Genomic DNA, 23,015 nt, shown 5'->3' with positions numbered 1-23,015 from the left:
TGTGGTCGGTTTCCTTTCTTGAGCGGAAGTGTGGTCTCATGGAGCTTCTCCATACGGCAGGGCATGATGAAGCACGCGAGTCGCGCGTGGACCGCTCTCTCCCCACGTGGCCCAACGCGGAGATGCACCCAACCTCCGAGGCTGCCCTCTTTACCCGCTGCAATCAGGCTGACTCCACGCTTACGCTGTTTAACCGCCGTGACATCTCGATCGCGCACGTCGTCCACAACAAGCCTAGTCGAAACGACCGTGCAGGCGCAGGCCCGGAATGATACGCTGCGAGTTGCAGCTGCCGTCTCTCTCCCCTCGAAATGTCGTGCACCGCACCGGCGCCTTGTGTCACAGTAGCCGCCCATGCGGCACAGCCTTGCCCGCCGCCCCCGATGCCATTTTTAGATCCATCGTCGCTCCCCATATCAGGTTTGTTTTCCACTCTTTCACATTGGTCTTCAGAGGCATTGTTCAATTCTGTGCAATGCATTCGTCGTTCTTCAATTACTCAATCATCCGTCCATATCCATACAAATGGTTCACTCCGGTTGCCATCGTGGGCCTGTTGGTCCTCGCGGTACTGCTGTCCGTCCTCAATTTCGTGCAGAATAGCTACACGCTCGTCGTGCAGTACTCCAACGATCCCAACAGCACCATCCGAGAAGGCATCTGGTTCAACCATTGGCCTTCATATCTGACAAGCAGCGTTCGCCCGACATGCCAGCCTGCGAACCTGCCGGTAAATTCCCTGGTCTTTACCAATCAAAGTGGCCTAGCATGGACAATCACCAGCATATACCAGAATGACGAGAGCACGGTTGCTTTGCCGTCACTCCCGTACATGAACAACATAATATCGGGATGTGTCATCCCGATGGTTCAAATGGAGCTGGACGGCTCGCAAGACCAGGACGTCAGCAATCTGGAACACACGCAATGGAACGTGCAGGTTCGAGCATTCATCACCTGCCACATATATGGTCCCATTGGACCCATGATGTTTAATGCAACAGCCCTGTACGACGGGATTGCACCATACACCATTCCAGGAAGCACAGTCTTCGTCGCCAGAGATCCAATAGCTCGATCTGCCATGTTCTGGGCCGAATCGTTATTGTCGGCCTACTGGACGCAACTATCGACGACTACCTGGACCGTCGCCGAAGCAATGAAACCAACCATTAGCAAAGGGGTGGTCACCTTGACGCCAAGCGGAAATAATAACATCACCAGCCTTGACTTCTTCGAAATGACCTATTATTTCCTCACGCCATCAGCATCGTCCGGGATGTACTTTGGTGGCGCCAGCGACCCCCCTCAGACCCTTGGGCATATGATCCAGCTAGGTGATAGTGCTCAAGCCAAACCGCCCATCTGGCAGCCCGTCGACAGCCTTGCAAAGTCAATGTACTCGGCCGTCCTGGCGGATCTCGGGCAAACGTTCGCCCCTCCCGAGTCAAACATCTTGAGCACCGCTGAAAGGCTCCAATCTTTCACGGCCGACTTTCACGAAATCGAACAAAATTCCACCGTCTATTTTTTCTCCCAGTTGGAATCCGAGAGCTATGACGCGAGGCAAGCCGGCCCCAATCCGACAGGACCGCTGGATCTTACGGCCTCGGTCATCGCCACCAACTACCTTTGTCAGGTGCCCCAACGCAAGCCGCTTGGCGATATAGTTATTGCAGTGCTCCTCGCCGATCTGGTCCTCCTCCAAGCGGCGTGGAAGCTGTACACCTTTGCTGTCCGTTCCGCGCTGTTTCAGAAGCATCCCAGCGCCAAGCGCTGCTTGGGCTGTCTGGACGAGACGCCGAGCCTTGAGAGTCCTCGTGAGAGCGATCACTCGGCCACCAAGCGCTCCTTGAAGAGTTGCGTGGTAGTATCGACATTGCCATCTACACATAGCGAGCGAAGGGCAAGTCAGGTTGGCGGACGCAGATGGAAATGGAACGTGTTTGCGCGCGCGGACTGAATGGCAGCCATTGAAGTTTTGTACAGGTTATGTAGCGTTTCATCACAAATAACACTTCGTCTGGGCCGTTGTCCAGCCTGTCAAGCGGTTCGCGACATCAGAAGCATAGCATTTAGTCGAGGTGTTGTCGTCAAGGTTTGCTGGAAGGTTGCCCGAGTTGTAGATTGTGGCGGCCTGGTACACCTTTTGAGACAAGGTGGTTCCCGGCGATTGCGACAGGCACTGCTGCAGCCCATCCCCAGATGAAGTGCCATCAGTTCCATCCTTGATCATCTGGACAATCTCGCTGTTGGGACATGGAACCAATCCAGGTCCTCCAATGCCGCCTGAATTGCAAGTCCCCGATCCATCATGCGACTGCATGAGACCAGGATTGACAACGCCACCGTTGGTGGTAATGACACGAACGCAGCCCTTGCTCTCCTGCATCACCACAGCGAGGATGAATCGTGGATCGATGCTTGCAGCTGCGCCGACGCTTTGAATGGCAGCCTTCAGCTCGCTGATCTCGGTGGTCGAGGGATTCTGCTCCGCAAATTGAGTGCAGGAAATCGCGATTGTGGGTTCGTTGGCAGCCCACATTCCCTCAAAGGATATCCACTGATTTGTGGTCGGCCATCCGTCCGCCGGAGAACCGTCGCCAGAGTAGAATGTGTAGTTGTTCCCGAGACCCGCGCCCGATCCTGATCCGCCGTTTCCACCCTTTCCCTTTCCTTTCCCCTTGCCTTTTCCCTTGCCCTTGCCCTTTCCCTTTCCACCTTTGCCTCCGCCACCGCCATTGGTAGAAGTACTGGTCGATGTGGGCGCGGAGCTGGTGGTTGAGGAAGTCGAAGAAGTTAAGGAAGTTTTATTCGGGGAGCCCGTTTTGGTTCCGCCACCAGTGTTAATGGCAGTGGCGGTCGCCGTCGTTGCAGTCGAGGCACTGCTCCCACAGTACGCGGTGCCTTGACCGCAATATCCCCATTGCGAGCAACAGAAGCCAGGAGCGCACACATAGCCGGTGTTGCCGCCACACGTTCCAACGGGGCTGAGTTGTCGTGCAAACAAATTGGCCGCGGCTAGGTCGTCCCTACCGCTGAGGGGGCGCTTATGGAGCCTCAAATGATTGTGAGCATGAGGCACAGCGGCACTCAATGCGAAAAAGAGCGTGAGGGTGGAGAGCATCTGCATGTCGTAGGATGATACCGACAGAGCCTGCTGTCGTTGTTGTGTGATGTGCTTGTAAAAGAGTGTAGAGCTGATCGAGCTAGCGATCGCCGGGGAGTAATGAACGACTGAGTGCACGAAGGAATGGACCTGACAAGGCTGTGGGAGGAGGGTGGGAGAAGGGAAGGGTAAGGAGGGACGGGACGGTGGGTTTAAAAGCAAGAGCCCACGGAATTACCTGGTAGACCATACTGGCGAGGTGCTGCTCGTATAGGGAGGGAGTGCTTTCGGTAACGCCATCAAGCCAATCAATCTCCCAAAACGCCATTGGGGAGCAAGTGAAGTGGCACGGACGCCGCCCGGTACCGCCAGACGGCCAGGAGAGCGCACGCCACCAAAGGCTAGAAGTCTGCAGAGAGCGCGGCCAAGAGGCTTAGCGTCAACGGCTGTACATTCCACGCGGTCGAGATGCCTCAACGGGGATATAGAGTTGCGCGAACAGTGTGTGTTGCGCAGTCTGTCATAGATGATGCTGGACGTCTAATCTTTGACAGCGAATGAAACCCAAGACGTCGTGAAGATGGAAACGCGCGAGGGGCGTCAGTAGAAGATGCCGCGGGTGTGGTGATGGTCGCTGAGTGGGTGCTGGGGCGATGCTAAAGCCGGCCCGCGCATTAGCCCGGTTTCACTTGCGACTCTCGCCATGGCGCGAAACCTCATGTCCTCCTCCTTGACCCAAATCTTCCACTTATTGCTGCATCTTACCGCGTTTGGCAGGCGTCACCTCCCGAATCACGACCGGCCTGGCTTGATTCAGGCGTTCAAGCCGGCAAGCCATCCACGCCACTGTGGCCCTCGCGGACTTGAGAATGGGGATAGGAATGCACGCGATACGCACCTGCTGCTTCTCGCTCCTTTGCGAGGTCATATAAAAAGAAGTCGATGAGAACGGCATTCACACCAGCAGCATCGGGATGCTGCTTCAGAATTTCCCGCCGGATGAGCTCGACCGCCCTGTTACACGGGAAATTACCTGCAGTCAGCATTCGACCTCGCTTGCCCGGGAGCCGGAACACACGTGCATACCAGATGCTGCACCCTCGCAATTGTACCTCCCAACTTTGCCCTGATGCGATTTGCTTCTTGTCGCGGATCGTATATTCCAGTGGCGGACTGCAGCTGAGCACTCCAAGCGAGCGTAGCAGTTGTGGCACTCGGTAGTCTGCAAACATTGTCAAATGTCCGATATCGTGGAAGATGCCGTAGCCGGTGGCGTTGAACGCCGCCCAAAGATCAGCAACGAAAATCTGTGCCCGCTTGTACAGCCGCACTTTCCGCCCCTCAAATCGCGCCTCGTCCCGGAACGATGGAAAGTACTTGACCAACAGGTTGACGAGCTTCCCCGCAGACTGCTCGGCCTTCTCCAAGAGACGCACAACACTCAGATCTGGACTGGACTGGGCGTCAGACGGATGATCCATGGCTTCGGCAGCTGCGGAGACCGCGGAGCCACTTGGCAAACGTTCAGCCACGTCGTCAGCGCCCAACGCACTCGTAATCGCAGGGTTCGCTTCAGCGAAGCCATTCGGCTGGGGCTGTGGGGATACGATATCCACGTTATTCAATCGTGGATCGACCTCTCCGAATTCCTGGGCGTTCAGCACATTTACTCAAGTGGTGCAACAACAATGAGGGCCTTACTTGGTGTAACACTTGGCCTGACTCTCGGAGAATGGCAATCCGTTGCGCCAACAGTGGTATTTCCTCCTCCGTCGCACTTCGAAAAACATGCTTCCAGGTCTCGTCGGAGCAGCTTTTGTCGACCCAAAATCGAGGCGTGGTTGCTGGAATTCCCTCGTCAAGCGCACGCTGTAGACAGGCCAGAAGGCTCTTGTAGCCCGTGTATCGCTTGCCTTTGTACTCCACTTGAAACCGCTCGCTGTCCGGTAATTCGGACCAGAAGCTTTCGACAATCAGTAGAGCCATGATTCACATGACGGTAGGACCTACGAGAAATTCAATAGATCGATGGTGAAGACGAAATTGACAAGATCGACGTCCGACAGGCCTTGACTTTTGGTCGGATGCAGCTCGTGCTCGCTCCAGGTGTGAGTGGAGTAGGCGCGTTGTAGCATGGCCTCGTGTATGCTCTCCGCCGCGGCCTTGGTGCCGTACATGTCGATTGACACGTCGATGGCGTTGTTGTAGATGTACTCTGCATCTTTCAACACGCCTGTATCGCTTGAAATTCCGTCCTGAGCAGGTCCGGAAAGCCCAAAGCGTTGGCGCAGTAGCTCGACCAGTTCTGGATCCACGTCGTCGTCACTCATGATGGGGTTTGACGATCGACGAGCGCTGTCGATCACGCTGTTGCGATTCACATTGATTGACCTGGCGCATGTTTCATCGTCAAATCCAGAGGCCAGAATTGAATTGACGCTAGCGCCAAACCTAAAGCGCCCTTTGCAGAACAGAGGCAGGTGTGTTGGTGCGACGCGAGTCACGGAGACGAATCGGGAGGGATGCGACTTCAATGCCGAGCCTCACTTTGACGGCACTTTCACGGCCTCTCTCCTTCACCTCCTCCTCCCTGTCACCTTCACTTCACCACCTTCATTTGGGCGTTGCGCTTCTTGTCCTTTAGCTCCGGCACGTGCTCCGTCCGTCGCCCTTCCCTTACATTCACCTCCGCAGCCCCATCCATCTCCCGCCAAACGAAATCATGAGCCTGTGTGCCTCCGGCTCCCGCTCTCATTGACCTGGAGCGCTTGCGCGCCTCCCCCCTCCTCCTCCTCCTCCATCGTCTATGCTTGTCGCCTCGGCAGTCCCACGCTTCAGACCTCTAGGCGCGATTGCAATCTCGACGCACGCTCGCGACATATCCTTCAAACTTTCCAGCGCTTCCCCCTCATCGACCTCCCCTCAACCGACATCGATCTCTCGCAGCTTGCATCATGCCGCGCCAGAACGGCCTCAGGCAGTCGCTCGGATCTCCTCTCATTAAGAATGTGTTGATGAGCCGTGTGTTGCTGGTGGGCGCTGGTGGAATTGGATGCGAGCTGCTCAAGAACCTCGTTTGCTCCGGCTTCGGTAGCTACACCCCAACTCAGACAGACGCTCAGGAAGCACAGGGCTCGGCCCCGCGCAAGGCGGAGATAGTGGTCATCGACCTCGACACCATCGATCTCAGTAATCTCAACCGACAATTCCTCTTCCGAAAGCATCACATCAAGAAACCAAAGGCATTTGTCGCAAAGGAGACGGCAAGCCAATTCAACCCCGACGTCAACATCGATGCACACCATGCAAATATCTTCGACGCCCAGTACTCCGTGGAGTTCTTCGAGGGCTTCGATGTCGTCTTCAATGCTCTCGACAATCTCGCCGCCCGCCGTCATGTCAACAAGATGTGCTTGGCTGCCAATGTGCCGCTGATTGAGAGTGGCACCACGGGCTTCAAAGGACAGGTTCAACCTATCAGAAAGGGAGTCACGGAATGCTACGATTGCAATCCCAAGCCCGTCCAAAAGACTTTCGCCATCTGCACCATCCGCTCGACCCCTTCACAGCCCATCCACTGCATCGTGTGGGCCAAGTCCTATCTCTTCCCCGAACTGTTTGGAACAAGCGAGACAGAAGGCGCAGGAACGGCAGAAATGGCAGTCACAAGCGAGGATAACGCCAAAGAAGTGGCCAAGCTGCAAGAGGAAGCCAAAGCGCTCAAGGCGATTCGCGACAAAATGGGCACAAGCGATTTTGCGCGCGACGTGTTCAACAAGGTCTTCCGCGACGACATTGAGCGGCTGCGGTCAATGACGGAGATGTGGCAGAGTCGGAAGGCCCCCGAGCCGCTCAAACTCGACGCTTCGTCGGAAGATTGGGTCAAACAGGGGCAAAGGGCGTCCAAGCAAGACCAAAAAGTGTGGACGTTACTCGAGAATATCTCAGTCTTTTGCTGCAGCATCGAAGCGCTCAGCAGTCGGATGCAAGCCGGCGAGAAGGTAATAGAGTTCGACAAGGACGACAAAGACACTCTGGACTTTGTTGCAGCTGCAGCGAACCTGCGATCACACATCTTCAGCATTCCGGTGCACAGCGAATGGGAGATCAAGCAAATGGCCGGCAACATCATTCCAGCGATCGCGACCTCCAACGCACTCACGGCTGGGCTTTGCGTTCTGGAGGCTTTCAAGATTCTACGTGCGCAGCTGCCTGCCGCCGATACAGCGACAAAGTCCGCGGCCAACCATTCGAAATCTTCGGACAGCAAGGAAGAGCTGCCTCTGGGCGGTGCCAAGACCGTTTTCCTGGTATCTTCGAGCACGGAAAGGCTCATCATGCCCCAAGGCCTGGCACCACCCAATCCGGACTGTGCAGTATGCTCGCCCGTCTACGCCAAATTGGCACTACCGAGTTCCGGCCAGCCAAAATTGCGCGATTTGGTGGAGTTGTTGAAACAGCGAGTTGGCTACGAAGACTTCTCAATCACCATCAATGAAGTCATCAAGTACGACCCAGAGCTGCATGACAATCTGGAGAAGTCCCTTGCGGACGTTGGGATTGATGGGCAAAACAGCCACTTCATCACCGTCATGGATGACGACGATGAGCCGAAAGTCGACCTCGTGTTGAGCACCACACTCCAACCCGCCGCTTCTGATGACTCGGGGGTGGAAGTGCTACACCTCATACCGGACACGATCGAGCTGCCGCTCAAGCCGAAGAAAGAGGCACCGGATGAGGCAGCGAACGGCGTCGAGGAAGAGCCTGAACCGGTGCTGATGCCTAGTAACGGGGCGAAAAGAAAGCGACCAGCGGAAGATGGAGGCGAAGCGGAGACTGCGAACAAGCGATCGAAGGGGAATGAGGGAGAGCCGGTGGTGGTAGAGGAAGACGACGGAGTCATCCTGCTCGATTAGGTCTCGACACGCGAGACCGGCGTTACGGAAGGAAAGGACACGGCGCAGATATCTGGGATTCACAACCGAGGGGATTGCTTGACGAAGTTACAAAGGACGATGGAAACGATGAGCTTCGGATGCATACTAGATTCCTTCCCCCAGCGTGCCTCCCCCAAATGGGGAAACGATGAGCCATGCTTTGTACATTTAACCGATCAGAGCGTAGTCTGTATATATTACCAACGCAAACATTCCAGCCACTCACGCCTTCCTTGCAGGATCATTTGGCCCCTCGCCCGCATCATGGTCTGGCCAGTCTCTACTTGACATGTGCCGTACCAGATTACACTCAGCCCGCTGCCGGCTCAGTTCTGATGTCATATGACTGAAATCAAACGAGATTGGCCGTCTCGTCGTCGGTGCTGGGCCGGGCATCCCGGTACTCGGACTCGTCGTTGCTGGGCCGGGCATCGCGGTACTCGGCCACTTCGGGCACCGGGTCCTTGGACATGGAAGGACGTCCCTCGGCTTCGTTGTCGTGCAGAGTGACCGGGGCGTAGCCACCTGGAGTGCGGGGCGAGCCGGGCGAACGGTTTTGCCGAAACAGCAAGTCTTTTTGGCAGTGAGGGCAGGTGGGCGAGATGGACATGTTGGAGAGGTGGAATCTGATGCCCTCGTAGATGCCGAGTTCACGAAGGGCGATCCATATGTGGATGCAGCTAAGACGGATGATTAGCATGTGTGTGGGGCGAGTGGCGTGGAGGGTGGGATGTACAAGTTGACCATCATCAACATGGTGCCATACGACCCGAGGATGACCATATCCCTCCAGCCCCAACTGTCTGAAAGGAAAATGCAGGCAGGTATGAGGGTACCAAGCAGAGCAGATGCCATGAAGAGATCGAGGAAAATGGTGACACTCTTGACGTCGACTCGCTTGCTGAGATGGAAGAGGCCGGTGAGGGAGGAGAAACCCAAGGGGATCATAACGAGCACGGTGATTCCGGCTTGGTGGGAAAATCTGCCATAAGGGATCATGAAGGCCAGCGCGGGTACCAGCGACAGGACAGATATCCAGCGGAGGACATGGTCGGAGGGGGAGAGGCATGGAGCCACGTCGTGGTGTGAGTGGGGAGTCATGGCGAGAAGGGAGGGATGGTGAAGACGACAGGTCAGGTGATGATGATGATGATGATGATGATGATGATGATTGCGTTGGCGGCTGGGTACGTAAGGACGGATATTCGTGGTGGATGTGGGCAGGAGACAGGGTGTACTTCAGTAGATGGCAGCCTACAGGCAGACAAGCCTCAATCGGAGGGAGGGCGGTTGTCCTCCACGACGTCGTAGGCAACATAGTTTGCCCGAAGCTCATTGGCCCGTTTGCTCCAGCGGCGTCAAAGTGGGGCGTCAGCCTTGCCTCCTATCGGAACGACATCTCTCTTCCGAGACCGGTTTGCTGACCAAACAAGCTTGATGTCGAGCATTGACCGTGGAAAGTGGCGCAGCAGTGCCTTCGCCCATTGTGTCAAAAAGCACGGTGCAGAGAAGGCCAGCCTTGCAAATGACTCGGGATGATGCCCAGCAAGATGCGAGCAGAGAGCAGAGAGCGAGGAGCGACGGCCAAGGTTCAGTCGCAGGCGACGGTACCATTCGATGATTGCCGAGACGTTTCGTCGTCAATGCGAGCGCCTGCCGTTTCGAGTGCTTCCCTGCCTTGGGAGATGCAAACAGCGACCGCGCCCTGGGCTCAGAGATACCGCTTCCAGTGGTAATCGGCGTACATCTTGTCCTTCTTACTGACCTGGAAGCACAAGATCGAGTCGGGCAGCTTGATTCCGCGCAGATGGAGATGGTACAGAAGGTAGGAAGACTGCACCTTGACTTCGTATTCGAAGAGATCGAGGATCCATGAGCAAGCCACGGACTCGCAGTGCACCTCGCGCAGCATCTGCACGTGAGCAGGCGGGAGAGAGAGCAGCCATTGCAAGCACTCGAGGTGGTCAGTGCAGTGGAATTGAGTGCGCGCATAGTATTCCGGTGCCACCTTGCCCCTGGTGGCATGGCTCACTTGCATATTGGCCGGCGGACGGTAATGCGCGTTGACTGCGTACACGGCCGGCCCGGCGGTGAAGGTGAGATCGTAGATTTGGGCGTGGAGCTCTGCGGGTAGAGCATCCAGACGTTGTTGTAGGCCGTCCATTCTCTGAAGGGTTTGATTGAGGATGATTCGTGTCGAGAGCCGCTGGAGTGATAAGAGCTTCAATGGCCGGGATGGACTCGAGCTGGGGAGATGAGTAAGCCGCGAGCATGCATGTGGACTCAATCGCGGGGCACGCCCATCGCAGCTTCCGTCACAACCTGGAATGCTCAGGTCCGCAGAGACTCGATTCGAGTTATAGGGAATGCATTGCACGTCGAACATCAAACCATCTGCAAACTGGAGTGTTGGCCTCCAAATGGCCGCGGGAAGATTCGCAGCGAATTACTGAACGGGTTTCCTGATTACTCATGGCCTATCCACACATGCAGATAGTTACATGGCGGGGTTGAGTGGACCCCGCCATTGGATCTTGACTGTGTATTGCTAATCAACCACAACCACGAGAACTCATATAAGTTGCTCAAACGCAATCCTCTCCTTCATCCACCATCCCTATCTTCTCTACTCCCGCTTCACCCCCTCCCAAAGTCGTCGCAACGGCTTCCTCAATCGCAGCAAAGAGTAGACTTGCTGCCCGCTCCGACCACCTCCACCCCGCCTCAACCACCATGGCCTCCAAAGCCTTCGCCATTGTCGCCGGTGTGGGCCCGGGTACCGGCGCAGCGTGTGCCCGTCGCTTTGCCAAAGCCTATCCCGTCGTCCTGATGGCACGCAACCCCGACAACTACGAAGGTCTCGTGCAAGAGATCAACAAGAGCGGCGGCAAGGCCATTGGCATCAGCACCGACGTCTCGAGCGTGGAGAGCGTCGACGCGGCGTTTGCGAAGATCAAGGCGGAATACAAGGATGCTGCGTGTGCCGCGGCCGTCTTTAACGCTTCCGGGAGATTTGCTCGTGGACCGTTGTTAGAGATGAAGGTGGAAGACTTTGTGGGCAGTTGGGACGTGAGCTGGTACGACGACACGCTTATCATTGTGAGATGAGACGAGCTGACGAAAGTCGCATCATCAGCAAGGGTGCTTTGATCTTTGCCCAGCACGCCCTTCCCTTATTGCTGAAGCATGCCGATGACTCCTCGGCCAAGCACCCACCCACCCTCATCTTCACCGGTGCCACTGCATCGGTCAAGGCGAATGCGCAAATGTCCGGCTTTGCCTGTGCCAAGTTCGCCCTGCGCGCCTTGTCCACCTCGATCGCGAAGGAGTTTGCTCCTAAAGGTGTGCATGTTGCGCACGCCGTGGTAAGTCCCAATTCACTCCCGCTTGCCCTCGCAGACTGATGACCATATCTCAGATCGATGGCGTAATCGATATCCCGGCCACCAAGAACTGGCTGAAGGATCAGCCGCACGAGGCGAAGATTGGCGCCGATGACATTGCTGAGAGTTACTGGAATCTGCATACGCAGAGCAAGAGGTGCTTCACCAACGAAATCGACATCCGACCCATGTACGAGAAGTGGTGAGCACATAGAGCAGTCAAGACTGTACCCATCCATCCATCATATGATGAACGTTGGCACATCGATTGCCCGCTTCGCTTGCCGTTCCTCTTCTCGCTTCTTTTTTTCTCGTTCTGCTCTGCGTTTCGCGAGGAAATCGAAAGTCTGCGTATCCCTGAACGTGCTCGAGGGCTCTTGGGTCTTGACCGTACCACTTGCATGCGTGGCGTTGGATCGAGGCGCCGTGTTGTTGCTTGGTGGCTCCCCCAGGTGCTTCGTACGGGAGGGAATGCTCTCGACTTTGACGTTTGCCCGTCGTGCATCCTTCTGTAGTGCATCCAGATCGTCCTCGTCCGCTGTTGACTCTTCCTCTTCCTTGATCAACCCGCCCACCCTGCCATTGGCGGGAGCGAATTTTGGCGCGGCTTTGATCGCGGATCGATCAGCAATCACATCCCGCGTTCGCTCAACATTGCGTGGACTCTGCAACAGCCCAGCAGCCGCTCGTGTGTTAGCTTTCAGTGTTGAAACGCCAGACAGATCCCTCGAGACGTTCTCTCCCGTCATCAGGCCCGCCAGCTGCGGATCATTCATATAATCGTCCTCTTCCCCACTGCCCGCTCCGTTCAGTTCCTTGGTTGCCAGCCTGATTGCCTGCCTCAGTTTGTCCGCCTTCCCTCGCGCCTCGATCTGCAGCTTCAAGCTGTCGCTCTGTTGCGTCCTGCCATCTGTCGGCCGCGCCATATTCTCCAACGTTTCCGCCCCTCGTGATGCCGCCAACCTCTTATATCGGACATACTCGGCATGGTGTAAATGCTGGGTGAAGATCTTGGCGGTGGAGAAGAACTCGTCTTCCACCATCATGTAGATGTCGTCGGCGTGGAAGCCTTCGCGCATGTACTCGACGTCTGGGGGAGCGGGCGGTGGGGAGGTGGAGGGTGTGCGGTGAGCTCGACGTTTGCTTCTCGGCGGTCCCCGCGCCGGTGGGCGGATGGGGTTGAGATCGGCATCCACAAGGTCTTCTGAGCTGCTTTCATTGTGTTCTGCTGAAGCGCGTGTGGAAGTGGAAACTTTCTTCTCCTTCGTCTTCTCATCGGCGGCTTCCGTCTGCCATGGCAGGTTGCGAGGCATCGCGTCGGCAGGAATCACCGGTGGTGTTTGAGACGTTTCCGTCGAAGTCCAGGACCATGTAGTGTGAGTTCGTACGAGCGCATTGCAAGGTCAGTCGCCGTGATCCTAGGCACATGCGAGTGTTGACTTTGATGTGAAGGTCGCGGAAGTGACGCCAGAGTAATAAGGCTCGCGACAGAAGTTCGGGCTGGCGCGTTCATTGGCTGGCTAGCCGAAGCTTGGACGTCAAAGCGGTTTGGCGATGTGTGGTGAATGCTTCAACCATCCGCCTGGAATATCCACATCACGGCACAATGTTGGCGCTGGCTATCAAAGCAGAATTGAATGGGTATGTTGAGTTGCCACATTCGAGAGTATGGGCACGGTCTAATGATGAGCAGAGTCACGGACCTCATACCTCAGGACAGCGAACAGAACCCTTTTTACTACACCTTCAAGGTGCAATGTACATCTTGTCGAGAGGTGCACCCCAACTGGGTTTCGGTGAGCCGCCATGTAAGTCACCATCGGACACTCTGGACTCAACACGGACTGATCATGTGTCGACAGGAGCAAAATGAGCAATCTGGTAGCCGCGGAGAGGCCAATTTCGTGTGGAGGTGCAAGAACTGTAAGGTCTGCCTCCATTGCCACAGTGGCGAATGCGAGAAGGCGCGAAGAACAACCAGGCCTGACTATTTCTTCCGTGTATAGAGAGAGCATTCGGCCAACATTCTCGAAGCGCCGAAATCCTATGCGCAACAAGATCCGCCAAAGCAGATGAACGTGATCATCATGGACTGCAGAGGCCTGGAATTTATCGAGTTCAAAGCAGATGTGAGTCGTTGTCAACCTTGCCTCTTGCCGATGAAGCTTACGCCAGACAGGGCGAATGGCAGGCCGTGGGCCTCGAGTCCGGCACCAAGTTCTCGGGCATCGATCTGACCGAAGGCGAGTGGTTTGACTATGACGAGAAGGCGGGGGAGGAAGTGAGCATCACGAATGTTCAATGGGACATTCGAAGAGCGTGATGGCATTGCATTGGGTGTAAGCTCGGTCGAGGAACCGTTCTAGCGACACGCTAGTTGGAGAGCCTGTTCATATCTGCCAATGCCCTTACCTTCGACCAGACACGCCTTGTTATCTCCGTGCAATTCCGATGTCTGTAGAGAACATGATCGAAGCAATCAAGCAGCAGTGACATGCAAGACGAACAGGGCATTCTCGGCACTGCACATGTACCTGCATGGCTTGCAGAAAGCTCTGCAGTGGAGCATCGGATCGGATCTTGCATGCATCGCACGTTACCGATGCAAAAACCAGCAGACGCCTTGAGGTGCTAGATCTATTCAGCGCGGGCAACGCGACGGCCAGCTATTCGACCACAGGTAAGATGAATGCGCGGGTTTTTGGAGGTTAGCCATCTAATAAGCGCTTGCCCCTACCACAGACGGGGTCGGAGAGGAGAGATGTCACGGTCGTTTCCCGATCCCTGCAAGGCATCGAAAAGCAGATTAGCGCACTCGGTAGACCACGCGAGCGAGGCGAGCTCTCTGGCGCCCGTGCGCCCCGACGTTGGCACCTTTCCAGGCAGGATTGTGCAGCGGGGAGAGGGGAGGTCCCAGCGATATGTGCAGCATTTGGCCGGCGTGAACGTCGGCCGCGCCGTCGGAAAAGAGCCCGACAATGCTAAGCTCCTGGGAAGGAGTTCCGTGTCGATCACATTACCAAAGCTGTATCGAATAGCCGACTTGAAGCATGATGCTCACCTGGCCACAGGATTGAATCATACAAGGTGGAGATAGAGTCGGGCGAGAGCGAGCGGAATGATAGCCTCCAAGGCCAGCTTACGATGCACCTCGCGACGCGAGTTATCGTGATTGCAAAAGGTAGGCCTATGAGCCGTTGAGTAATCAGGGGCCAGGCAAGCAGGCGGAGGTTGGTCGAGCTCGAGCTAGAAAGGCAATGGCAGCACACTAGGTTGTGACGGGCGGAGGGTAAACTCTATTCATCGCTCGCCATTCCGATATTGTCGTGATGGCTCGTGATGGCTCGTGATGAGGATGGGGCGTGATGGGCCCATTCCGCGCAGCACGACACGACATGGCCTCCCGAGCCGGACGGTGCGTAGAGGGAAGTAAAAAGGATCGGATCATCACTTCATGTAGGCCAGGCGTGTTGGCGGAAGTAGGGCCGCGCGGATGGATTGTGAGGCTTGCAGCGCCTAAGCTGCAAAAGCCCCCGTCACAAACGCCTGCTCAGGGCAGTGAAGCTTGCGCTCATCGCATTGGCTGCCGGGCGCGAGTGGCCACAGGCTTCTGCGTCACATCAAATCGCGTGTTCCAATATATCGAGGGCTGACGGAGTGTCGGACGGGTTGAAGTACTGTGTAGACGAGTTGGAGAGGTGCTCGCTCCTGCCCGTATTTGCACGCCACTGCCTGAGGCCCTGGTCGCGCCTTCCTTCCTGGGCCTGGGGAAACAAACTTTCCTGGCCCGCCCCCCAAATCCAAAAACCACATGCACCCTGCAGATCGGACAGCGTCCCTCGGGTCCAACTTCAACCGTCCGCCGTCGTCCATCAGCAACCACCCTCCCTCCCTTGCCTCATCATCCTCGCCACCATCCCCGACCACTCGCTCTCCTCGCCCTCTCCCACCTTTGGACGCCTCTTCAACTGCCCCGTCCATCTGTCAGCCTCCACCCACCACCCATCCCGCCGTTTGCTGCCCATCTGCGCGCCCGGCTTCATCCGCAATGGCATCCAAAGTGCGCTCGCCCGCCCGCCGTTTCGGTCCTACCCGGCCTGCACGTCAATGCTAATGCTATGTCTCAGTTCCTTCGGGAATACAAATTGGTCGTTGTTGGAGGCGGTGGCGTGGGCAAGAGCTGCCTGACCATTCAGTTGATCCAGAGCCATTTTGTCGACGAATACGACCCTACCATCGAAGGTGCGCACAATCTTTTGCCCTTCTGCTCCTCTCCTCTCCACTCCACTGCTCTTGTCGCCACATACCCCCTCGCTAACCACTCCTCCATCGCCCTTCCAGACTCCTACCGAAAGCAATGCGTCATTGACGACGAGGTCGCCCTCCTCGATGTTCTCGACACCGCTGGCCAAGAAGAGTACTCCGCCATGCGCGAACAATACATGCGCACGGGCGAAGGCTTCCTCCTCGTCTACAGCATCCAGTCGCGACAGTCCTTCCAGGAGATCGAGACGTTTCAACAGCAAATATTAAGAGTCAAGGACAAGGACTACTTTCCCATCATCGTCGTGGGCAACAAGTGCGATTTGGAGAACGAGCGGCAAGTGAGCACCGAAGGTACGTCTCAGCGAGCTTGGTAGCAGATGTTTGGCTGCGTGGATGCACACTTGGCGATAAGGCACGCTTTGGCTGACATCAAACCGCTGTGTACAGAGGGTAAAGCACTCGCGCGGAAATTCGGATGCCAATTCATCGAAACCTCCGCCAAATCGCGGATAAACGTCGACAACGCCTTCTACGACATCGTGCGGGAGATTCGAAGATATAACAAGGACATGTCAGGCTACCAAGGCGGCGCAAACCCCCGAAGGTCGCCCGAGAAGTTGGAGATGGATGGCGAGGAGAAAGACGCCGGATGCTGCGGCAAGTGCGTGGTCATGTAATGCGATGGCAGTGTCTCGCGAAGTCCCTCCTCCTTCGACGCGCATGCTCGCATTTGGTTATGGAAAACGCGGCGACGGGGCCCGCCATCAGTGGCGCATGGAAGGGAGGACCGGCGACAATGCCCCGAAAGCTGGATTGACTGGTTGCATGATTGTGGCCTGGCGAGCCCGCCGCCACCACCACCATAACATTCAAAAGACTTTTGTTGTCATCTTCTCGGCCCGCCTCGCGTCCAGGTCTTTCCCTTTCGTTTGCTTTGCAGAGGAGTGGGCGTCGAGCGGCGAAAACGGGGATGGAGTACTGGAGCTGCAGGAGGTCAAGTTCTGTGCTTTCAATTCGTCGCCTGGTCTTTTAGATGGAATTCTTCTTGTTGAAATGCGGTGGCGATTGGCGGGTGTAGCTCGCTCTGTTGATTTCAAGTGAAAACTACTTTATCCATCTCGCCCGTACCTCATCTCCTCCTTCGTACTTTCATCGCACTACGAATCTTCATCACCACTGCACTAATCCAACCCAACATGCCTAAATCGACGTATCTAGATCTAGTCAAAGCATGCGACAAGTCAGTCCCGAAATCCCCAATCTGTACCTGTTCGTCTGAGACTAAGAGGTGTGTTCCTAGCTTTCCGTATGATGACTCGGCCGGACCAATATACAAGCTCTATCTTCCCAACGATGATAGGCCCCACGGCTTCATGCTGCCCGAGATCGTCGAGAACATGCCATGGACGGACGACTTTGAGGTGGACAACGAGAATTTGACGGTCCAACTGCAACAACGACCGTCAACTTCTTCCACCACCGCTTTTGCAAGGGTCATCAATTCCGCCATTGAGAACGATGTCTTCGACACGCTGCACGGCAAACACAGCGAACTCTACCCCATTCTAGGAGCAAGGCATCCCGTACAGTTTGAGCGCTTCGCCGGCGATCTCTTTGGCTTCATAGCCCGCGGTGCTCATCTCACCATCTACACCGTCACCGATCGCGGCATGATGATCTGGGTGCCGCGGCGAAGCTCGCACATGTTCACCTACCCCAACAAGCTCGACACGACTGTAGCCGGGGGCGTGCCGGCTCATCAGACGCCGTTTGAAAACGTCGTCCAGGAAGCCGATGAGGAAGCATCGCTGCCTGCAGATCTGATCAAGCGGGGTGTACGTGCTGCCGGCGCCCTGACGTACCAAGGGCTTTCGACCGAGTCCAATGGTGCGAAGGAGAGTCTGATTGTCAGCGATGTAGTGTATGTGTATGACTTGGAGGTCGGGCAGGAGGTGAAACCCGTACCCAAAGACGACGAGGTCAAAGAGTTCTACCTCATGAGCGTGGACGAGGTGAAGGCTGCGTTGGCTCGAGAGGAGTTCAAAACGAACAGTGCGGTTGTCATGATCGATTTCTTCATCAGGCATGGCATCATTACGGCGGAGAACGAGGCGGATTACGTGGAGATTGTGACGAGGATGCATAGAAAGTTGCCATTTCCGACGACCGGATAAGACTACGTGAGACACGCGTTCTTGCGGCTCGAATGCAGTTCCGAGACTGCAATCATTCTCTTCCCGCCTCTGACCTTCTTGTACACTTCGGCGATCCACTCGTACCATACGCTCCGGTCGTCTGTCTGACGCCACATGCTCACTTCAATCTCGGACTCTTCTGGAATATATAGCGGCGTCTAGAATGGCACCCGGTCAGCTTCAACTCGATCTTTTGAGGATGCACACTATCATACCTTGAAGGGGAAGAAGATGGGGAACCAGCTAATCATATCTCTGCTCTTTTGGGGCATCGTCACCGGGTTGATGGAGAGCTCGATCTTGCTGTCATTGCCAGCGTACAGCACTGTTTCGAAGTAGCCAGCAAGGCCGTGGCACACGCCGGGCTCGCGAGATGTAAAGGAGACTTTGCAGGCACGCGCATTGTGCTCATTGCCGCCATCGCCCCCGGCCCAGCCGCCGGTGTCTAGCCCGCCGCCAGCTCTGCCCCGCGATTGCTCCAATGCGTCGCCGGGCACGGGATGTGAAAAAGCCCATGTCTGCTTCACGTCTGGCACTACTTCAGCCTCCGAATTTGTTTGAGTGCAGAGATAGTCGTATCGATGTAACATGACAACGTACGGCAGCTCCCACTTCTCGATCCCGCTTCGGCTGAGAAGATCGTTGTAAAGTCTTGGCGAAGAGAGCGGCGTAATGTGGGCAGTATAGCTTTGCGGTATGCTGACACCATGGGCGGGATGCAAGAGGTGTTGGACACCATCGAGACATTCTGGGGAGAGCTCGTTGTCGCCAAAGGAGCCCAGCAATTCAGAGACAAAGATGTCGACGGGTGCGGTAGACTCCGCCGCTGTCGGGCCCCTCCAGTGTCGCATGTCCGACTTGACAACGCGGACCTGGTTGTTCCATAGGTCATCGATAGCGTTCCTCCTCTGCAGGAGAAGAAAGGCGTTCGGATTCTTCTCCACCGCCCAGCACTGGATCTTAATCCCCGTCTGAATGCTGGCTTGTAGAGCTCTGGTAACCAGTGGACCTCTACCAGCTCCGACCACGGCTACGATGACTGGCCTATCGCCTTGGATCTGCTTTCGCAGGTCTTTCAGTGCCGCAGCAATGGCTCGTCCGTACCACTCATACTTCACCGGATCCTTCTCGAAGCCTTCGTAGGTAATTGACTCCAGATTGTCCGTCAGCGGTTGAAGGGGAGATTGCAGAAAATCCTCGTACCCCTGACCGAATCTTTCAATGGCTGTTCGCGAGGGCTGAGTGTGCTGCAAATGTCGCAAATAGCGGAGGTGAGGCGCATTGTCCTTGGGTTTCTCATTCGACCGGCTCGCAGCTTCAGCCGGCGTGGGCTCCGTGGGTTGACCAGTGGTCGTGGTTGAAGTGGCATCCTCGAGCGGGTCGACATCACTAAGCAGCAACCAAGGCGGCGAAGGGAGTGTGGCAAAGCGAGACAACAGCTGTTGGTGTTGCTTGGAAAGGACTGGGTAGCCTTTTGCGTTGCGCAGAAAACTCGTCCGGGAGTAGATAAGAAGTCGGATGGGTTCGGAAAACCAGCGGCGTTGAAGGCTCGGGGCTGGTAGTTGACGCGGAAGTTCGAGAGCTAAGTAGTGAAGAGAATCAGCTTTCATTCACCAGCAGCATCAAGGAGTTGCGGAAACGTACTTTGCGCCCTTGATATCGCCGTCTTGCTGGTGTGCAGGAGACAGTTTTGGAGAAATGGTGCGCAAAGAAAGTGGAAGCGGACATGGAAATGGTGCACAACATACCTAGTGACAGCTTCTGGCTGTAGCTACAGATTGTCCGGATTGTATTCCAGTCTTTCCAGACGCCGTACAAATCTGTATGGCGGGATAGATCGTCGTCGTCGTCAAGATCGACTTCAGATTCTGCGACAAGCTCGGCGAGAGGAGAAGAATCCGCGTAGTCATGCTCCAGCTCGCCAGTCATTGGAAGTAGAATGTGGAGCTGCACGAACGGGCCGAGTGCAAGAGCCTCTCGGATGTCGCGCGCATATTGCACCACATTAGCCTGGGCAGACGGACCGTGGACGATCAGGGTGTTGATGCCACAGAAGGCTGCGTAGGCCACTTCTGCGTTCAACACGCGTTGGCTGAGCTTCGCAATAACGGGATTGGGAGAACCAAGATCGATCCATGCGCTGACGAAGCCCACCAAAGCAGAGTTGCCTTCATTGGGTGCCAAATTGGAGTCCTGGGGGGTGAGAGGGTTCAAGGTGGGCAAACAGGTGGTGTCGGTAGGTGGCAGAAGGTCTTTCGCCTGCGCTACCACCCTCGAATGGAAGGCGGAGGTGGTGATGGGCGTGGTCAGGAAATCGTAGCCCAGTCCATATGCTAGAGAAAGGACATCAGGCGATGCCTGGACGTTGGCCCTGCCGTCGTGCTGGCCAATGTAAAACAGCGCCGCTGGCTCATCGGGTTGAAAAGAGCCATGAGCACTCATAGCCGCCTTTCCACGAGCCAGCACTCGGTAGAATAGCGAATAGTGCGGCGTATGAAATTGGGCGTTGGTGAAAGGCTCGCGGTGCGATGGAGAAAAGGCATCCACGACTTCTGTCATCGAGCCACGACTAAAAAGTTCCATCAACGCTGCCGTGATTTTCTCGAACAATTTCCTTCCGTCGATGAGCCTTTCATACTGCCAAATCGATCCAGTCGAGGCGCTTGAGGGACGGGCAACGAGAATTACTACCGCCATGGCAGAAGGAGAGAGCAAGTCGCGTTTCAAAAGACAGAAAGTGTCCGACGCCACCGACAACGACCGCGCCAATCCATACCTCTCCCACATGTTCGAAGGCAACGATGCCGCTGGCGGCCATGCCAACGGCTACGGCAATGGCCAGACACATGACAGCGCAAAAGGTGGCATGCTGGCCTCGTTCAAGCGACACGCTTCAACGGCCAAGATGGCAAAGGTGGCGGAAGATGGCCCGAACAACCCTTTCAAGCAAGGCCACCAGCTCTCCGAACGGTACTTTGGCATCTTGAAGAAGCGGCGCGACCTCCCCGTTCATGCCCAGCGTCAAGAGTTCCTCGACATGTTCCAAAAATCCCAAATCTTGGTCTTCGTCGGTGAGACGGGCTCCGGCAAGACCACGCAGATCCCACAATTCGTCCTGTACGACGATCTCCCCCAGCTCAATGGCAAGATGGTGGCCTGCACACAGCCCCGAAGGGTGGCGGCCATGTCTGTCGCTCAACGTGTCGCACAGGAGCTGGACGTGACGCTCGGAGAAGAGGTGGGATACAGCATTCGTTTCGAAGACATGACCAGCCAGAAAACAATCCTAAAGTACATGACGGACGGAATGCTGTTGCGGGAGGCTATGAATGATCACAACCTGTCCCGCTACAGCGTCATCATTCTGGACGAGGCTCACGAAAGGACATTGGCAACCGACATTCTGATGGGCCTGCTGAAGGAGGTGGTGGTCCGGCGGCCCGACCTCAAGTTGATCATCATGTCCGCGACATTGGATGCCCAGAAATTCCAGAAATACTTCTTAAATGCGCCCCTTCTGGCCGTACCCGGTCGCACACATCCCGTCGAGATCTTCTACACTCAAGAACCAGAGCGGGATTACGTGGAGGCTGCGCTGCGCACCGTTCTGCAGATCCACGCCACTGAGCCGGAAGGCGACATCCTTCTCTTCCTTACGGGCGAGGAGGAGATTGAGGACGCAGTGCGCAAGATCAACCTGGAGGCCGACGAAATGATCCGAGAGGCAGACGCTGGCCCGCTCAAGGTGTACCCTTTGTACGGTACCCTGCCCCCCATGCAACAGCAACGCATCTTCGACCCGGCGCCGCCTCCGTTCAAAAAGGGTGGCAGACCTGGGCGCAAGTGCATCGTCTCGACCAACATTGCGGAAACGTCGCTCACCATTGACGGTATCGTCTACGTGGTTGATCCCGGATTCAGCAAGCAGAAGGTGTATAATCCACGGATTCGCGTCGAATCGCTCTTGGTATCGCCCATCAGCAAAGCCTCCGCTCAGCAAAGGGCCGGTCGTGCTGGGCGTACGCGGCCTGGGAAGTGCTTCCGTCTCTACACCGAGGACGCATTCAAGAAAGAGCTCATCGAGCAGTCATACCCCGAGATTCTCCGTTCCAATCTCGCTAGTACTGTGCTGGAACTGAAGAAGCTCGGCGTTGACGATCTCGTCCACTTTGACCTGATGGATCCCCCTGCACCAGAGACATTGATGCGTGCACTGGAGGAGCTGAACTATCTCGCCTGTCTCGACGACGAGGGCGAGCTTACGAGACTTGGCCAGCTGGCTTCCGAATTTCCGCTCGACCCTGCATTGGCCGTGATGCTTATCAGCTCTCCGGAGTTCTACTGCAGCAACGAGATTCTCTCGTTGACAGCCTTACTCTCCGTGCCGCAGTTATTCGTCCGTCCCGCAAGCGCTCGCAAGCGCGCAGACGAGATGAAGGAGCTCTTCGCACATCAAGATGGGGACCACCTGACCATGCTCAACGTGTACCACGCGTTCAAATCTCCCGCCGCACAAGAGAACCAAAAGCAATGGTGCCATGACCACTTCTTGTCCTTCCGAGCTCTCCAGCAAGCCGACAATGTTCGCCTCCAACTCAAGCGCATTATGGAGCGCGAAGAGCTTGAACTCGTCTCCACTCCATTCGAAGACCGAAAGTACTACGAAAACATCCGACGTGCACTCGTAGCCGGCTTCTTCATGCAAGTTGCCAAGAAGGACAACAAGATCTATGTCACGGTCAAGGACAATCAGAACGTGCTTCTCCACCCTAGCACAGTGTTGGGCCAGGAGAGCGAATGGGTGATCTACAATGAATTCGTGTTGACCAGCAAGAACTACATTCGCACGGTGACCGCGGTGAAGCCGGAGTGGTTGTTGGAGATTGGAGAGAATTATTACGATCTGGATACTTTCAGCAAGGGCGAGGTGAAGACCGCGCTGATGAGGGTGAGGGACAAGGTGAGGAAGAAACAACTGATTGCTGGTGGAAGATAACAGTGATCAAGGCGGATGCATCAGACGGATTTGCTGCGCGTGTACCGGCGACGCAGTGGACACGAATAGACTCACTATACCATTGACGACCCAATCACTGTATTGTTATAGGCCCTCGGTGTGACC

The 23,015-nt window shown here is 55.9% G+C and overlaps 14 protein-coding genes across 14 annotated transcripts; 7 read left to right on the top strand and 7 right to left on the bottom strand.

The window, feature by feature from the left end:
* Nucleotides 1–475: 475 nt before the first annotated feature.
* Nucleotides 476–1,963, top strand: BDY17DRAFT_310121 (uncharacterized protein; the record flags this gene model as incomplete). Its single annotated transcript, XM_033735402.1, has 1 exon — nucleotides 476–1,963. One exon carries the CDS (start codon nucleotides 476–478, stop codon nucleotides 1,961–1,963), a length of 1,488 nt encoding a protein of 495 aa, XP_033589615.1.
* A 42-nt stretch (nucleotides 1,964–2,005) lies between these two features.
* BDY17DRAFT_250715 (uncharacterized protein) lies at nucleotides 2,006–2,626 on the bottom strand (the record flags this gene model as incomplete). Its single annotated transcript, XM_033731100.1, has 1 exon — nucleotides 2,006–2,626. A coding segment is annotated over one exon (621 nt), but the record flags the coding sequence as incomplete, so codon positions are not given.
* A 1,304-nt stretch (nucleotides 2,627–3,930) lies between these two features.
* BDY17DRAFT_316606 (uncharacterized protein) lies at nucleotides 3,931–5,439 on the bottom strand (the record flags this gene model as incomplete). Its single annotated transcript, XM_033736023.1, has 5 exons — nucleotides 3,931–3,971; nucleotides 4,008–4,123; nucleotides 4,196–4,566; nucleotides 4,811–5,072; nucleotides 5,120–5,439. The coding sequence occupies 5 exons, from the start codon at nucleotides 5,437–5,439 to the stop codon at nucleotides 3,931–3,933; spliced, it is 1,110 nt and encodes a 369-aa protein (XP_033589613.1).
* Nucleotides 5,440–6,063: 624 nt separating this feature from the next.
* Nucleotides 6,064–8,028, top strand: BDY17DRAFT_323807 (uncharacterized protein; the record flags this gene model as incomplete). The annotated part of the gene is made up of 1 exon (XM_033737085.1): nucleotides 6,064–8,028. One exon carries the CDS (start codon nucleotides 6,064–6,066, stop codon nucleotides 8,026–8,028), a length of 1,965 nt encoding a protein of 654 aa, XP_033589612.1.
* Nucleotides 8,029–8,401: 373 nt separating this feature from the next.
* BDY17DRAFT_323806 (uncharacterized protein) lies at nucleotides 8,402–9,150 on the bottom strand (the record flags this gene model as incomplete). Its single annotated transcript, XM_033737084.1, has 2 exons — nucleotides 8,402–8,729; nucleotides 8,786–9,150. The coding sequence occupies 2 exons, from the start codon at nucleotides 9,148–9,150 to the stop codon at nucleotides 8,402–8,404; spliced, it is 693 nt and encodes a 230-aa protein (XP_033589611.1).
* Nucleotides 9,151–9,760: 610 nt separating this feature from the next.
* On the bottom strand, nucleotides 9,761–10,213 carry BDY17DRAFT_310117 (uncharacterized protein; the record flags this gene model as incomplete). Its single annotated transcript, XM_033735401.1, has 1 exon — nucleotides 9,761–10,213. The coding sequence occupies one exon, from the start codon at nucleotides 10,211–10,213 to the stop codon at nucleotides 9,761–9,763; it is 453 nt and encodes a 150-aa protein (XP_033589610.1).
* Nucleotides 10,214–10,692: 479 nt separating this feature from the next.
* On the top strand, nucleotides 10,693–11,645 carry BDY17DRAFT_140162 (uncharacterized protein). Its single transcript, XM_033729499.1, has 3 exons — nucleotides 10,693–11,126; nucleotides 11,186–11,414; nucleotides 11,468–11,645. The coding sequence occupies exons 1-3, from the start codon at nucleotides 10,783–10,785 to the stop codon at nucleotides 11,636–11,638; spliced, it is 744 nt and encodes a 247-aa protein (XP_033589609.1). The 5' UTR covers nucleotides 10,693–10,782; the 3' UTR covers nucleotides 11,639–11,645.
* Nucleotides 11,646–11,674: 29 nt separating this feature from the next.
* Nucleotides 11,675–12,745, bottom strand: BDY17DRAFT_323803 (uncharacterized protein; the record flags this gene model as incomplete). Its single annotated transcript, XM_033737083.1, has 1 exon — nucleotides 11,675–12,745. The coding sequence occupies one exon, from the start codon at nucleotides 12,743–12,745 to the stop codon at nucleotides 11,675–11,677; it is 1,071 nt and encodes a 356-aa protein (XP_033589608.1).
* A 293-nt stretch (nucleotides 12,746–13,038) lies between these two features.
* BDY17DRAFT_310114 (uncharacterized protein) lies at nucleotides 13,039–13,755 on the top strand (the record flags this gene model as incomplete). Its single annotated transcript, XM_033735400.1, has 5 exons — nucleotides 13,039–13,073; nucleotides 13,126–13,240; nucleotides 13,295–13,360; nucleotides 13,439–13,561; nucleotides 13,612–13,755. 5 exons carry the CDS (start codon nucleotides 13,039–13,041, stop codon nucleotides 13,753–13,755), a joined length of 483 nt encoding a protein of 160 aa, XP_033589607.1.
* Nucleotides 13,756–14,329: 574 nt separating this feature from the next.
* On the bottom strand, nucleotides 14,330–14,894 carry BDY17DRAFT_296667 (uncharacterized protein). The gene has a single exon (XM_033733488.1). The coding sequence runs from the start codon at nucleotides 14,878–14,880 to the stop codon at nucleotides 14,701–14,703; it is 180 nt and encodes a 59-aa protein (XP_033589606.1). The 5' UTR covers nucleotides 14,881–14,894; the 3' UTR covers nucleotides 14,330–14,700.
* A 312-nt stretch (nucleotides 14,895–15,206) lies between these two features.
* Nucleotides 15,207–16,843, top strand: BDY17DRAFT_296664 (ras family-domain-containing protein). Its single transcript, XM_033733487.1, has 4 exons — nucleotides 15,207–15,492; nucleotides 15,560–15,674; nucleotides 15,774–16,049; nucleotides 16,146–16,843. Exons 1-4 carry the CDS (start codon nucleotides 15,244–15,246, stop codon nucleotides 16,373–16,375), a joined length of 870 nt encoding a protein of 289 aa, XP_033589605.1. The 5' UTR covers nucleotides 15,207–15,243; the 3' UTR covers nucleotides 16,376–16,843.
* A 51-nt stretch (nucleotides 16,844–16,894) lies between these two features.
* Nucleotides 16,895–17,872, top strand: BDY17DRAFT_323800 (uncharacterized protein; the record flags this gene model as incomplete). The annotated part of the gene is made up of 2 exons (XM_033737082.1): nucleotides 16,895–16,938; nucleotides 16,999–17,872. 2 exons carry the CDS (start codon nucleotides 16,895–16,897, stop codon nucleotides 17,870–17,872), a joined length of 918 nt encoding a protein of 305 aa, XP_033589604.1.
* Nucleotides 17,873–17,874: 2 nt separating this feature from the next.
* BDY17DRAFT_249651 (protein arginine N-methyltransferase) lies at nucleotides 17,875–20,335 on the bottom strand (the record flags this gene model as incomplete). Its single annotated transcript, XM_033731006.1, has 3 exons — nucleotides 17,875–18,051; nucleotides 18,109–19,475; nucleotides 19,642–20,335. 3 exons carry the CDS (start codon nucleotides 20,333–20,335, stop codon nucleotides 17,875–17,877), a joined length of 2,238 nt encoding a protein of 745 aa, XP_033589603.1.
* Nucleotides 20,336–20,501: 166 nt separating this feature from the next.
* BDY17DRAFT_296661 (P-loop containing nucleoside triphosphate hydrolase protein) lies at nucleotides 20,502–23,001 on the top strand. Its single transcript, XM_033733486.1, has one exon. It carries the CDS (start codon nucleotides 20,517–20,519, stop codon nucleotides 22,887–22,889), a length of 2,373 nt encoding a protein of 790 aa, XP_033589602.1. The 5' UTR covers nucleotides 20,502–20,516; the 3' UTR covers nucleotides 22,890–23,001.
* Nucleotides 23,002–23,015: the final 14 nt, after the last annotated feature.

The sequence above is a fragment of the Neohortaea acidophila genome (genome assembly GCF_010093505.1).
Source record: "Neohortaea acidophila strain CBS 113389 unplaced genomic scaffold BDY17scaffold_5, whole genome shotgun sequence".
Classification (NCBI taxonomy): domain Eukaryota; kingdom Fungi; phylum Ascomycota; class Dothideomycetes; order Mycosphaerellales; family Teratosphaeriaceae; genus Neohortaea; species Neohortaea acidophila.
This window is presented reverse-complemented; position numbering and strand designations above follow the sequence as displayed.